Here is a 16,203-nt window from a genome sequence, read left to right on the forward strand (position 1 = left end):
TGATCCTTTGTATTTCTGTGGTGTTGGTTGTAACTTTTCCTTTTCATTTCTGATTTTATTGATTTGGGCCCTCTCCCTTCTTTTCTTGATGAGTCTGGCTAAAGTTTTATCAATTTTGTTTGTTTTTTCAAAGAACTAGCTTTAGATTTCATTGGTCTTTTCTATTGTTTTTTTAATCTCTATTTCATTTATTTCAGCTCTGATCTTTATGATTTCTTTTCTTCTACTAGCTTTGGGTTTTGTTTGTTCTTTATTCTAGTTGCTTTAGGTGTAGGGTTAGATTGTTTGAGATTTTTCTTGTTTCCAGGGTAAGCTTGTATTGCTGTAAACTTCCCTCTGTAGAACTGCTTTTGCTGCATCCCGTAGGTTTTGGATAATCATGCTTTCATTTTCATTTGTCTCTAGGTATTTTTTGATTTCCTCTTCAATTTCTTCATTGAGCCATTGGTTGTTTAGCAGCATATTGTTTAGCATCCATGTGTTTGTGTTTTTTGCAGTTTTTTCTTGTAGTTGATTTTTAGCCTCATAGTGTTGTGGTCAGAAAGGATGCTTGATATTTCAGTTTTCTTATATTTAGCGAGGCTTGCTTTGTGGCCCAGCATGTGATCTATCCTGGATAATGTTCTGTGTGCACTTGAAAAGAATATGTATCTTGATCAAATTGATGTTCATCGTCTATTTGTGGCACCTGAATGTGGGTGGAAGAAAATCCCCAAGTCTGCTAATGGTCTCACTTTATATTTGTGATTAGTAACTCTAGTTAATTCATTTTCCCACTCTCCTGAATGACTATTTTAGTTTCCCCCTCTGTCTCCTATATGATTATAGGTTTTACCATGATAAAAAAATATGAACCTCTGAGTATGTTTAAAATGTAATGTTGAGGGATCATATTTGTCCTGGAGAACATTCTATCAGAATTCTAACTGTATATAAGCATCTGAGATTTATTTATCTTTGGTCAATTCTCTGATTTACAGATCACTGCTCTACTAAAAGAGCTTCAGTCATTGTGACTTTTTAATATGTAACTTTTTTTCCTCAAAATTTTCTGTTGCTCATTAAGTAAGGGTGAAAGACTATATCTCTTGGCAAGTATAGTTATAATCAGAAGTCATAATTAGCATTCATTTTTTAACACAAAGCGTTATTTAACATATATTTAAGTGTGTACTTTTTTTTGCTACCCCTAAATTTCAGAAGGCTAAGGCTGGAATTCTTGATTTTCTACACCTGTGTAGAGGAGAATGCGAGAAGAGACATAGCTGGGTATATGTCATTACTGAGCCACTCCCCAGAATGTACTTTCTTTCTGGGAAAATTTGCTAGTATAGCATTTGGAACATGGTTTCTCGTTTTATGCATTTCAAGGGACAGAAATTACATACACAAAACTATTTTCAAAAGTAGTTAAATATACTAAAAGATAGATGGATATGTGTATGAATTCTGAAATAAAAGTAACTTTCTCCTTTTTTCATAAGGTTGGGGATGATCTGAATTCATTCTTGGTATGTTGTTCACAATTTGCAGCTCAGTTAGAAGCAGCAGCTAAGGAAGAACGTAATGTACGTGTTCTGTGTAAACTGCTAAGCATAAAATATTACTTAATATTTTAATTATAAGCTACTAATAATATTAATTAATAATATCAACAAGATAAACTGATAATAATTACTAATTAAATTACTATTCATTATTATTAACAATCATTTCAATAATAAAATATTTAAAGTTATATTGGTTGTTTGATCTTGAATATGATAATCCAGTCAGCAATATTAGTCTAGATATAGTGCCTTAAGTAGTTATAAAGAGCATTGGAAAGCATTATTTATCGTAGGCGTTTATGTATGTGAATTGTCCTTTATGTACAGCATTGATTGGGTCATTAATATTTTCATATGTAGTATTTATATTTTACTGTGTTTTTTAAATAAGTACATTTATATTACAAAAGTAATGGCATAAATAATGAAAATTTAAAAATGAAGGCATACAAAAAGAAAATAAAAGTCATCATAATCCTGTTTCTCTGAGATAACTCTTGTCAACATATTTTTGTTTACCTTCCTATTTTTCCATAGTTATACATATTATTCTTTAGAAATTAAATAATACCATATGTATTATTTGGTAATACATTTTCTTATTTTGTGAGTTTTGAAAAGTAACATTCATTGTGTTTTAGCTGATTTTTAAAGTATTATCGTGGAACATTTGAAGAAGTATGAAAAGTACATAGGAAAATAAATTATGTGCAATGTTACTCTGATGCATAAGCATTAGTAACATTATAAAATATATTTTCTCGTGTTTTGCTATATATATATATATATATATATATATATATACACACACACACACACATATATATTTATATATACATTTTTCTAATTTTTTAATTGGAAAATGAACATAAAGTATACTACCTTAAGCATTTTTAAGTGTACAGTTCAGTGGTGTTAAGTACATTTATATTGTGTAACCATCACTGCCTTCCACTACAGAGCTCTTTCCATCTTGCAAAACTGAAACTGTATGCATTAAACAATAACTTCCTGTGACCCCCTCTGTTTGGCCCCTAGTAATCACCATTCTACTCTCAGTTACTATGAGGGGTTGTTTTTGTTTGTTTTGATTTCATGTATAAGTGGGGTCATGCAATATTTTTCTTTCTGTGTCTGGCTTGTTTCACTTACCATAGTGTCTTACAGATTCATCGATGTTGTCACAAATGGCAGGTTTTCCTTCTTTTTTTAATGCCTGAATAATATTCCATTTTGTATGTATATCACAATTTCTTTATCCATTCATCCATTGATGGACACTTAGACTGTTTCAGTATCTTGGCTATTGTGAATAATGCTGCAAAGACCATGGGAGTGCAGATATCTTTTTGAGATACTGATTTTGTTTCCTTTGGATATATACCTGAAAGTGTTATTGCTGGATCATATGGTACTTATATTTTTAATTTTTTTTAGAAACCTACATACTGTTTTCCATAGTTGCTATATCCATTTACATACCCACCAACAGTGCATGAGGGTTCCCTCTCTCCACATCCTTATCAGTGTTTATTTTCTCTTGTCTTTTTGGTAATACACATTTTCACAGGTGTGAGGTGATATCTCATATGATTTTGATTTGCATTTCCCTGATGATGAGTAATGTTGAACACCTTTTCATGTACCCGTTGTTCATTTGTATGTCTTGTTTGGAAAAATGTCTATTTTTCTATTTCTTTGCCCATTTTAAAATCAGGTTATTTGTTATTTTGCTATTGAGTTGCATGAGTTCCTTATATATTCTAGATATTAAGCCTTTTTACAGTAATATATATGGTTTGCAAATATTTGCTCCCATTCCATGGATTGCCTTTTCATTTTGTTGATGGTTTCCTTTCATGTGTGGTGACTTTTTAATTTGATGTAGACCCATTTGTTTATTTTTTTCATTCTTTTAAGAAGTTTTATTTTTTTCTATGTATTTATTTATGTATTTATTTTGGCTGCACTGGGTTTTAGTTGCGGCATGCAAGCTTCGTGGTTGTGGCATGCGGACATCTTAGTTGTGGCATGTGGACTTCTTAGTTGCGGCATGTGGACTCTTAGTTGTGGCATGCACGTGGGATCTAGTTTCCCAACCAGGGATTGAGCCCAGGCCCCCTGCATTGGAAGCGCAGAGTCTTACCCACTGGACCACCAGGGAAGTCCCCCATTAGTTTATTTTTGCTTTTGTTAAGCTTGGGCTTTAGGTGTCATGTCCAAGAAATCATTGCCAAACCCAATTTCCTGATGCTTTTCCCCTCTGTTTTCTTCCAGCAGTTTAATAGGTTTAGATCTTGTATTCAGGTTATGGATCCATTCTGAGTTAATTTTTATACATAGTGTAAGGGAAGGATGAACTTTGTTCTTTGCATGTGGATATCTAATTTTCTCAGCATTATTTGTTGAAGAGATTGTTCTTTCCCCATTGGTACTCTTGTGTAAAATCCTTTTGCCATATATGATAGGGTTTATTTCTGGGTTTTCAATTCTGTTCCATTGGTTTATGTATCTTTTAAATTATTTTTTTATTTTTATTTTTAAAAATTTAGATATCATTCACATATAACACTGTATTAGTTTTAGGTGTACATATGTATCTATCTTTATGACAGTACAGCACTGTCTTAATTACAGTTGCTGTAGTGTATCTTGAAATCAGGAAGGTTGAGGCCTATGACTTTATTTTGATTTTTGAAGATTGTTTTGGCTATTGGGGGGCCCTTGATATTCCATATGAATGTTAGTATTTTTTCTATTTCTGCAGGAAATGCCATTGGGATTTTGATAGGGATTGCACTGGCTATTATGTATATTTTAACAGTAGTAAGTCTTCCAATCCATGACCATGGGGTGTCTTTCCATCTATTTGTATCTTGTTTAATTTCTTTTAGCAATGTTTTATAGTTCCCTGTGTTAAAATCTTTCATCTCCTTGGTTTATTTTATTCCTAAATATTTTCATCTTTTTTGATGCTATAGTAAATTGGATTATTTTCTTAATTTTCTTTTTGGATTGGTCATTGTTAACATATACGAATGCAACTGACTTTTTTTTTCCAACATATTTATTGGAGTATCATTGCTTTACAATGTTGTGTTAGTTTCTGCTGTATAACAAAGTGAATCAGCTATATGTATACATATATCCCCATATCCCCTCCCTCTTGCATCTCCCTCCCACCCTCTCTATCCCACCGCTCTAGGTGGTCACAAAGCACCGAGCTGATCTCCCTGTGCAATGCGGCTGCTTCCCACTAGCTATCTATTTTACATTTGGTAGTGTATATATGTCGATGCTACTCTCACTTTGCCCCAGCTTCCCCCTCCCACACTGTGTCCTCAAGTCCATTCTCTATGTCTACATCTTTATTCCTGCCCTGCAACTAGGTACATCAGTACCATTGTTTTTTTTTTAAGATTCCATGTATATGCATTAGCATATGGTATTTGTTTTTCTCTTTCTGACTTACTTCACTCTGTATGACAGACTCTGAGTCCATCCACCTCACTGCAAATAACTCAATATCGTTTCTTTTTATGGCTGAGTAATATTCCATTGTATCTATGTGCCACATCTTTTTCATCCATTCATCTGTTGATGGACATTTAAGTTGGTTCCATGTCCTGGCTGTTGTAAATAGTGCTGCAGTGAACATTGTGGTACATGACTCTTTTTGAATTATGGTTTTCTCAGGGTATATACCCAGTAATGAGATTGCTGGGTCATATGGTAGTTCTATTTTTAGTTTTTTAAGGAACCTCCATACTGTTTTTCCGTAGTGGCTGTATCAATTTACATTCCCACCAACAGTGCAGGAAGGTTCCCTTTTCACCACACCCTTTCCAGCATTTATTGTTTCTAGATTTTTTGATGATGGCCATTCTCACCGACGTGAGGTGATACCTCATTGTGGTTTTGATATGCATTTCTCTAATGGTGATGTTGAGCATCTTTTCATGTGCCTCTTGGCCATCTGTACGTCTTCCTTGATGAAATGTCTATTTAGGTCTTCTGCCCATTTTTAACTGGATTGTTTGTTTTTTTTGATATTGAGCTCCATGTGCTGTTTGTATATTTTGGAGATTAATCCTTTGTCTGTTGTTTCATTTGCAAATATTTTCTCCTGTTCTGAGGGTTGTCTTTTTGTCTTGTTTATGGTTTCCTTTGCTGTGCAAAAACTTTTAAGTTTAATTAAGTCCCATTTGTTTATTTTTATTTCTGTTACTCTAGGAGATGGGCAAAAAAGATCTTGCTGTGGTTTACGTCAAAGAGTGTTTTTCCTTTGTTTTCCTGTAAGAGTTTTATAATGTCTGGTCTTACATTTAAGTCTTTAATCCATTTTGAGTTTATTTTTGTTGATGGTGTTAGGTAGTGTTCTAATTTCATTCTTTTACATGTGGCTGTCCAGTTTTCCCAGCACCACTTATTGAAGAGGCTGTCTTTTCTCCATTGTATGTTCTTGCCTCCTTTGTCGTAAATTAGGTGCCCATATGTGCATGGGTTTATCTCTGGGCATTCTATCCTGTACCATTTATCTATATTTCTCTTTTTTTGTGCTAGTACCATACTGTGTTGATTACTGTCGCTTTGTGGTATAGTTTGAAGTCAGGGAGCCTGATTCCTCCAACCCTGTTTTTCTTTCTCAAGATTGCTTTGACTATTTGGGATCTTTTGTGTTTCCGTACGAATTGTAAAATTATTTGTTCTAATTCTGTGAAGAATGCCATTGGTAGTTTGATAGGGATCGCATTGAATCTGTAGATTGCTTTGGGTCGTTTAGTCATTTTCAGAATATTGATTCTTCCAGTCCAAGCACATGGTATATTTCTCCATCTGTTTATGTCATCTTTGATTTCTTTCATCAGTGTTTTATAGTTTTCTGAGGACAAGTCTTTTGCCTCTTTAGGCAGGTTTATTCCTAGGTATTTTATTCTTTTTGTTGCAGTGGTAAATGGGAGTGTTTCCTTAATTTCTCTTTCTGATTTTTCATTGTTGGTGTATAGCAATGGCAGAGATTTCTGTGCATTAATTTTGTATCCTGCAACCTTACCAAATTCATTGATTAGTTCTAGTAGTTTTCTCGTGACATCCTTAGGATTTTCTATGTATAGTATCATGTCATCTGCAAACAGTGACAGTTTTACTTCTTTTCCAATGTGTATTCCTTTGATTTCTTTTTCTTCTCTGATTGCCATGGCTAGGACTTCCAAAACTATGTTGAATAAGAGTGGTGAGAGAGCACATCCTTGTCTCTTTCCTGATCTTAGTGGAAATGCTTTCAGTTTTTCACCATTGAGTATGATGCTTACTGTGGGTTTGTCATATATGGCCTTTGTTATGTTAAGGTAGGTTCCCTCTATGCCCATTTAATGGAGAGTTTTTATCATAAATGGGTGTTGAATTTTGTCAAAAGCTTTTTCTGCATCTATTGAGATGATCATATGGTTTTTATTCTTCAATTTGTTAATGTGGTGTATCACATTGATTTATTTGCATATATGGAGGAATCCTTGCATCCGTGGGGTAAATCCCACTTGATCATGGTGTATGATCCTTTTAATGTGCTGTTGGATTCTGTTTGCTAGTCATTTGTTCAGGATTTTTGCATCTATATTCATCAGTGATATTGGTCTATATTTTTCTTTTTTTGTGATATCTTTTTCTGGTTTTGGTATTAGAGTGATGGTGGCCTTGTTAAATGAGTTTGGGAGTGTTCCTTCCTCTGCAATTTTGAGGAAGAGTTTGAGAAGGATGGGTGTTAGCTCTTCTCTAAATGTTTGATAGAATTCTCCTGTGAAGCCATCTGGTCCTGGACTTTTGTTTGTTGGAAGATTTTTAATTATGGTTTCAGGTTCATTACTTGTGATAGTGCTGTTTATATTTTCTAATTCTTCCTGGTTCAGTCTTGGAAAATTGTATATTTGCAAGAATTTGTCCATTTCTTTCAGGTTGTCCATTTTATTGGCATTTAGTTGTTTATTGCAGTTTCTCATAATCCTTTGTATTTCTGCGGTGTCAGTTTTGATTTCTCCTTTTTCATTTCTAATTTTATTGATTTGCATCCTCTCCGTTTTTTTTTTGTTGAGTCTGACTAAGGGTTTATCAATTTTGTTTATCTTCTCAAAGAACCCGCTTTTAGTTTTATTGATCTTTGCTATTGTTTTCTTCGTTTCTATTTCATTTATTTCTGCTCTGATCTTTATTATTTACTGACTTTGGGTTTTCTTTGTTCTTTCTCTAGTTGTTTTAAGTTTAGGGTTAGATTGTTTATTTGAGATATTTCTTGTTTCTTGAGGTGAGGTTGAATTACTTTAAACTTCCTTCTTAGAACTGCTTTTGCTGTGTCCCATAGGTTTTGGGTCATCTTGTTTTTGTTGTCATTTGTTTCTATGTATTTTTTAATTTCTTTGACTTTTTCAGTGATCTCTTGGTTATTTAGTAGCTCATTGTTTAGCCTCCATGTATTTGTGTTTTTTACAGTTTTTTTCCTGTAATTGATTTCCAGTCTCATAACATTGTGGTCAGAAAATATGCTGATACAATGTCAGTTTTCTTAAATTTTCCAAGGCTTGATTTGTGACCCAAGATGTTATCTATCCTTAGAGAATGTTCCCTGTGCAGTTGAGAGAAAGTGTATTCTGCCACTTTTGGGTGGAATGTTCTAGAAATATCCATTAAATCTATCTGGTCTATTGTGTCATTTAAAGCTTGTGTTTCCTTACTATTTTCTTTTTTTTTTTTTAATTTTATTTATTTATTTATTTATTTATTTATGGCTGTGTTGGGTCTTCGTTTCTGTGCGAGGGCTTTCTCTAGTTGCGGCAAGTGGGGGCCACTCTTCATCACGGTGCGCGGGCCTCTCACTATCGCAGCCTCTCTTGTTGTGGAGCACAGGCTCCAGACACGCAGGCCCAGCAATTGTGGCTCACGGGCCTAGTCGCTCCGTGGCATGTGGGATCTTCCCAGACCAGGGCTCGAACCCGTGTCCCCTGCATTGGCAGGCAGATTCTCAACCACTGCGCCACCAGGGAAGCCCTTGTTGATTTTTGTAATGACATTTTTTGATTACCTTCTCATTTACCTTTATGTTTATTCTATAGATACTTCTTTTGTGGTTACCATTGCAATTACATAAAACTTTGTAAAGTTATAACGATCTCTTTTAAACAGATTATATTTAACATCAGTTGCATATAAAAACTCTACTAGTTTACATCCTTGCCTCCTACTTTGTTACTGATGATACAGTTACCTCTTTTTATTTTTTTATTTTTTAAAATTTATTTATTTATGTATTTGATTTATTTTTGGCTGTGTTGGGTCTTCGTTTCTGTGTGAGGGCTTTCCCTAGTTGCGGTGAGCGGGGGCCACCCCTCATTGCGGTGCGTGGGCCTCCCACTGTCGCGGCCTCTCCTGTTGTGGAACACAAGCTCCAGACGCGCAGGCTCAGCAGTTGCGGCTCACGGGCCCAGTTGCTCCGCGGCATGTGGGATCCTCCCAGACCAGGGCTCGAACCCGTGTCCCCTGCATTGGCAGGCAGATTCTCAACCACTGTGCCACCAGAGAAGCCCAAGTTACCTCTTTTTAAATTGCATTTCCATGAATATAAATGTATAACTAGTTTTTATACTTCTTAATAAAAATTCTGTACCAGATTTATAAGTGATTTACTCACTTGCTTTACAATACTCTAGGATTCTATATTTGTTGATATATTTACCTTTACCAGGGAATGCTCTATTTTCATATGGTTTTTGTACTGATGTTTATTGTTCTTTCTCTTCAGTTTGTAGGACTCTCTTCAGCGTTTCTTGTGGGGAAGGTCTAGTGGTGATAAACTCTCTCAACAGTATTTTTCTGGAACAGTCTTGATTTCTCCCTCATTTTTGAAGGACAGTTTTATGACATCTAGTATTTTTGGCAATTTTTTCTTTCAGTACTTTGAATATATTGTTTCTTTCCCTTCTAGTCTGAAAGCTTTCTGGTTAGAAATCTGTGATGATCTGTTAGGAACTTACTTGTATGTTATGAGTCAGTTTTCTCTTCCTGTTTTCAAAATTCTCTGTCTCTTTGTGACTTTTGACAGTTTGTGACGTATCTTGGTGTAGATCTCTTTAGATATTTTTCTATCTGGAGTTCTTTAAGTTACTTGAATTTGTATGTCTATTTCTCACCTCAGAATTGGAAATTTTCAGTCATTGTTTCTTCAAGTAAGTTTTCTGTCCCTTTCTTTCTTTTTCTTGTATTTTCATGAGTTTGTGTTGTTCTGCTTCATGATACCCCATAAATACCTTAGATTCTCTTCATTTTTCTTTTCTTTTTTTCTTTTTCTTTTTCTTCCTCAGTAATTTTGGAGGTCTTGTCTTTGAGTTTGCTGATTCTTTCTTCTACCTGGTCAAGTCTTATGATGAGTCTCTGGAACAAATTTTTCAATTCAGTTATTGTATTCTTTAGTTTCAGAATTTCTGTTTTGTTTTATTCATAGTTTCTGGGGTTTTTTGGTTGATATTCTCATGTTGTTCATGCATCATTTTCCTGATTTTGTTTAGTCTGTCTGTATTCTCTTTTAACTCATTATACATTCTTATGATGAAAATTTTGAACTTTTTTTTTTTTGGCAATCCATATATCTGTTTCTTTAAGGCTAGTTTCTAGAGATTTGTTTCTTTGAATGTGTTATGGCTCCCCTTTTCTTTGTATGTCTTGTTATTTTTTGTTGGGATTTTGGCAACTGTAGAATCAGCCAATTCTCCAAGACTTTGTGGTTTCATTTCCTGTAGGGAGGACTTTTCTTGCTCAGCCTATTTGGATTCTGGAGCCCTCTCAAACCTTTTTGGGGTAGCTATTGCCTTTTGGCTTGTGCATATAATCTATTAGAAGAGGTTTGTAGGTTTCATTTCAGGCACTCCCCCTGGTGTCTCTCTGATATTGCAGCCTCTCTGGTGCTGTTGTAAATCACAGTACTGGTGCTTTACCTAGTGTCTGTCTTAGGTACTGCAGACTCTGGTGCATGGTTGATGGTCTTTGTTCTCAGAGATCCTCAACCTAGCACCCTCTTCCCGTCAGTACTTGGATACATGAAAGGGAAAAAACAGTCCCTTAGGCAGCTCCCCTAAATGTCAGAATGCTGGATGTGTGTTCTATTTCTTTTCATCCCCAAGGGGAAGATGGAAGTTGGGGATTTCCTCCCAATTGTGCTGAAGTTGGAGTAGGGAGGGACTCTCCCACGTTAAAGTGGAGAGTGTCAAAAACTTTTCCGACTGGGCTTTGGTGCGCTTGGTTTTGTCCTTGCCTGGGGTGCAGCACCTTTTAACTTGTTTCTGACAGAGGCATTTGGTTTGTTTGATTTTAACTCCCTGTCTTTGTGGGGGAAGAAAGATCTTGGCTTCCTATTTGCCGTCTTGCTGATGGAGCCTTGTTTCGTTTTAAGGGGTAACGGTAATAGAAACCACGATCTGATGGTTCATTGTGCCCTTTGATCCTGGAGTGTTTTTGCTTCTATTCCCTTTCAGTAGACAGACTTAGGAAATGCATGCAAGTATGCACACATATGCATATACGTATACGTATTTTATACACACATATTCCTACACATATATAAAGTGTATATATACATACATATATACATGAATAGATATATTTAGAAATCTGGAGTTCTCACAGGCATCTTCAATTCCAGTCTGTCACCTCAGGGCTTGTTCTTGCCTTCTTCCATTTCGTATGTGTATGGCTTTGGCCTCACAGTAATGCTTGCCACGTAGAATGAGTTAGGAATTGTTCCTTCATCTTCTTTCTTTTTGGAAGAGTTTGAAAAGGATTTGTGTCAATTATTCTTTAAATGTTTGATGGAATTCACTAGTGAAACCATCTCATCTTGGGCTTTTCATTGTTGATAGTTTTTTGATTACTTATTCATTATCTTTACTTTTTAATAGGTCTGTTCACATTTTCTATTTCTTCTTGAGTCAATTTTGGTATTTTGTGTATTTCCAGGAATTTGTTCATTTCATCTAGGTTATCCAATTTTTTGGCATATAATTATTCAAAGTGTTCTCTTATAATACTTTTTTATTGCTTTAAGATCAGTAGTGGGAACTTCCCTGGTGGCACAATGGTTAAGAATCCACCTGCCAATGCAGGGGACATGGGTTCGATCCCTGGTCGGGGAAGATCCCACATGCTGCAGAGCAACTAATAAGCCCGTGAGCCACAACTACTGAGCCCACGTGCTGCAACTGCTGAAGGCCATGAGCCTAGAGCCCGTGCTCCACATTAAGAGAAGCCACCACAATGAGAAGCCCGTGCACCACAATGAAGAGTAGCCCCAGCTCATCACAACTAGAGAAAGTCCATGCGCAGCAACAAAGACCCAATGCAGCCAAAAAAAAAAAAAAAGATCAGTAGTAATGTCTCCACTTTAATTTCTGATTTTAGTAATTTGAGTCTTTTCTCTGTTTTCTTAGTCAGTATACTTAAAGGTTTGCCAGTTTGTTGTTCTGGTGAGATATAACTGACATATAGCCTTATATTAGTTTCAGGTGTACAACATAATTATTCTATATTTGTAAATATTGCTAAGTGATCACCAGGACAAGTCTAGTTAACATACAGTATCATCCATAGGTACATTTTTTTTCTTGTCATGAGAACTTTTAAGATTTGCTCTTTTAGCAACTTTCAAATTGCAGTAAGGGATAATTAACTGTCATCACCGTGGTGTACATTACATTTCCATGACTTATTTATTTTACAGCTGAAAGTTAGTACCCTTTGATCATTTTTACCTGTTTTACCTACCTCCCAACCCCCACCTCAGACAATCACCAATCTGTTCTTTGTATCTATAAGCTTGTTTTTTTTTTCAGATTCCACATATAAGTGAGATTATATGATAATTTGTTTCTCTGTGTCTGAATTTTTAATGTATCATAATGTCCTCAAGGTCCATCTATGTTGTTACAGATGGCAAGATTTCATTCTTTTTTATGGACAAGTAATATTATATCTCATGTTTCCTTTATCTGTTTACTTAGTTGTTTCCATATCTTGGCTAAGGTAAATAATGCTGCAGTGAACATGGGGGTGTTTATATATTTTGGGGATGGTGTTTTCCTTTCCTTGTGATGAATACCCAGAAGTGAAATTGTTGGATCATACAGTATTTCTATCTTTAAAAATTTTGAGGAACCTCCATACTATTTTCTGTAGTGGCTGCAACAATTTACATTCCGACCAAAGTGTACAAGGGATCCCTTTTCTCCAAATTCTTGCCAGCACTTGTTATTTGTTGTCTTTTGGATGATATCCATTTTAACAGATGTGAGGTGTTATCTTATTGTGATTTTGATTTGCATTTCCCTGGTAATTAGTGATGTTGAGCATCTTTTCATATATTTTTTGGCTATCTGTATATCTTCTTTGGAAAAATGTCTGGTCCAATCTTCTGCCCAATTTAAAAAGTAAACTAAATTTGTTTAAAAATTTCCCTCATGTGTTCTTTGTTCCATTAGTTGTTTAAGAGTCTGTTTAATTTCCACATACTTGTGAATTTTTCAGTTTTTCTTTTGTTATTGATGCTAGCTTTATACCACTGCGGTCAGAGAAGATACTTTGTATGCTTTCACTCTTTTAAATGTATTGAGACTTTTTTGTGTGACTAAACAGGTGGTCTATTCTGGAGAATATTCCATGTGCTCTTCAGAAGAATGTGTATTTTGTTGTTGGGTGGAATGTCCTGTGTGTGTGTATATATATATATATATCTGTTAGATTTAGTTGGTCTAGTGTTGTTCAAGTCCTCCAATTCCATATTGTTCTTCTATCTGGATGTTCTTTCCATTATTGAAAGTGAGGTATTGATCCTTTTGATTATTATTGTAGAACTGTATTTCTTCCTTCAATTCTGCTGATGTTTGCTTCACATATTTTGTGACTTGTTTGGGGCATATATATTTACAACTGTTAAATTTTCATGATGAATCGATCCTTTTTATCAATATGTAATGTCATTCTTTGCCTCCTGCAAGAGTTTTTGACAAACAGTATTTTGTCTTATATTTTTATTATCCTGCTAGCTTGTTTTTGCTTACTGTTTGTATAGAATATCTTCATCCATCCTTTGACTTTCAACCTATTTGTATGTTTGGATCTAGAGTGAGTCTCTTGTAGACAACATATAGTTAAATCATTAAAAAAATTAGTTTGGTCAATCTCTGCTTTTTGATTGCAGAGCTTAATCTCTATTTAAAGTAACTACCTACAACGAAGTATTAATTTATGCAGTTTTGCTGCTTATTTTCTTTATGTCATACTTTTTTTTTCAAGTCTTTTCCTCCATTATTTCCCTTTGTTTCGTTTAATTGATTTTTTTTTTGGTAGTATACTGTTTTGATTCCCTTCTCACTTCCTTCTTTTCTATATTTAAAAATTATTTACTTAATGGTTATCTTAGCATTACAACTAACATTGTAAAGTTAGTATAGTTTGAATAAATACTAATTTAACTTCAAAATTATAGAAAATCTCTTTTCCTATATATCTTCATCTTCCCCCTTTTAGTTATTGTCATAAATTAGATCTTTATATGTTGTGTTTATTAACATAAGATATATAATTATTAATTTATGCTTTCGTCTTTTGTATAGGAAAAAGGGTTTAGAAACCAAAAACACGTTTTTTTTTTTGTATTTTATATTTAAGTACATAGTTATCTGTAACAATGTTTTTATTGCGTCATACAGCTTTCATTTTAGCATTTCTTGTATGGCAAATCTAGTGACAAACTTTCTCAGTTTTTAAAAAAAATTGGGAAATGTCCTAAATTCTCCTTCATTTTGAATGATAATTTTTCCAGGTGTGTAATCTTGTATATAGCTTTTTTTTTCCCCATTAATTGCACTTAAAATGTGTTGACCCATTGTCTACTGCCCTCTATGGTTTCTGAGGAGAAATGAGCTGTTAATCTTGTTGAAGATCCCTTGTACGTATCATTTCACTTTTCTCTGGCTGCTTTCAACTTCTCTATTTGTGTTTGACTTTCAACAGTTTGATTATAATGTGTTTTGGTGTGGATCTTCTCATATTTATTCTACTAGGATTTTGAAATGTAGCTCCATATCTTTTCTCAAATTTGGGAATTATTACTCATTATTTCTTCAAATATCCGTTCTGCCCTCTTTTCTCTCTCCTGTTATGGAACTCCTATTATGTGTATATTGGTATACTTGATGATGTTCCATAGGTCTCTTAAGCACTGTTTCTTTTTTCCTTTATTTCTTTTTTTTTCTTCTCCTCACACTGGATAATTACAACTGACCTGCCTTTAAATTCATTGTTTCTTTCTTTATTTGCTCAAACATGCTGTTAAAACCTCTAGAGAAATTTTTATTTCAGTTATTGTTCCTTTTGTTCAGTTATTGAAATTTTCATTTCTAGAATTTTTGGGTTCCTTTTAATCATTTCTATATCTTTATGGATATTTGTTGTAACATTGCTCCTTGTTTCCTTTAATTCCTTGTGTTTGATTTCCTTTAGCTTTTTTTTTTTTAAATTTTTCTATTTTATATATTGTTTTATTAAACTTTCTATTTTTTTGAATATTATTTTATTTATTTTTGTATACAGCAGGTTCTTATTAGTTATCCATTTTATACATATTAGTGCATGTATGTCAATCCCAATCTCCCAATTCATCACACCAACACCCCACCCCCCTGCCGCTTTCCCCCCTTGGTGTCCATACGTTTGTTCTCTACATCTGTGTCTCAACTTCTGCCCTGCATACCGGTTCATCTGTACCATTTTTCTAGGTTCCACATATATGCGTTAATATACGATATTTGTTTCTCTCTTTCTGACTTACTTCACTAAGTATGACAGTCTTTCGATTCATCCACATCTCTACAAATGACCCAATTTCATTGCTTTTTATCGCTGAGTAATATTCCATTCTGTATATGTACCACATCTTGTTTATCCATTCGTCTGTCGATGGGCATTTAGGTTGCTTCCATGACCTGGCTATTGTAAATAGTGCTGCAATGGACATTGGGGTGCATGTGTCTTTTTGAATTATGGTTTTCTCTGGGTATATGCCCAGTAGAGGGATTGCTGGGTCATATGGTAATTCTATTTTTAGTTTTTTAAGGAACCTCCATCCTGTTCTCCATAGTGGCTGTATCAATTTACATTCCCAGCAACAGTGCAAGAGGGTTCCCTTTTCTCCACACCCTCTCCAGCATTTGTTGTTTGTAGATTTTCTGATGATGCCCATTCTAACTGGTGTGAGGTGATACCTCATTGTAGTTTTGATTTGCATTTCTCTAATAATTAGTGATGTTGACCAGCTTTTCCTGTGCTTCTTGGCCATCTGTATGTCTTTGGAGAAATGTCTATTTAGGTCTTCTGCCCATTTTTGGATTGGGTTGTTTGTTTTTTTAATATTGAGCTGCATGAGCTGTTTATATATTTTGGAGATTAATCCTTTGTCCGTTGATTCGTTTGCAAATATTTTCTCCCATTCTGAGGGTTGTCTTTTCGTCTTGTTTGTAGTTTCTTTTGCTTTGAAAAAGCTTTGAAGTTTCATTAGGTCCCATTTGTTTATTTTTGTTTTTATTTCCATTACTCTAGGAAGTGGCTCAAAAAAGATCTT

General features: G+C 34.5%; 1 protein-coding gene across 1 annotated transcript in view; it reads left to right on the forward strand.

Moving 5' to 3' along the window:
• The window catches only part of CCDC7 (coiled-coil domain containing 7), a 285,426-nt gene that overhangs the window by 5,122 nt on the left and 264,101 nt on the right, over positions 1-16,203 (forward strand). The window contains exon 3 of the mRNA XM_061181406.1: positions 1,485-1,568. Within this exon, the coding sequence (XP_061037389.1) occupies positions 1,485-1,568 (84 nt within the window). The remainder of the gene's footprint in view (positions 1-1,484; positions 1,569-16,203) is intronic.

This window comes from Eubalaena glacialis, chromosome 2 (assembly GCF_028564815.1).
Source record: "Eubalaena glacialis isolate mEubGla1 chromosome 2, mEubGla1.1.hap2.+ XY, whole genome shotgun sequence".
Classification (NCBI taxonomy): domain Eukaryota; kingdom Metazoa; phylum Chordata; class Mammalia; order Artiodactyla; family Balaenidae; genus Eubalaena; species Eubalaena glacialis.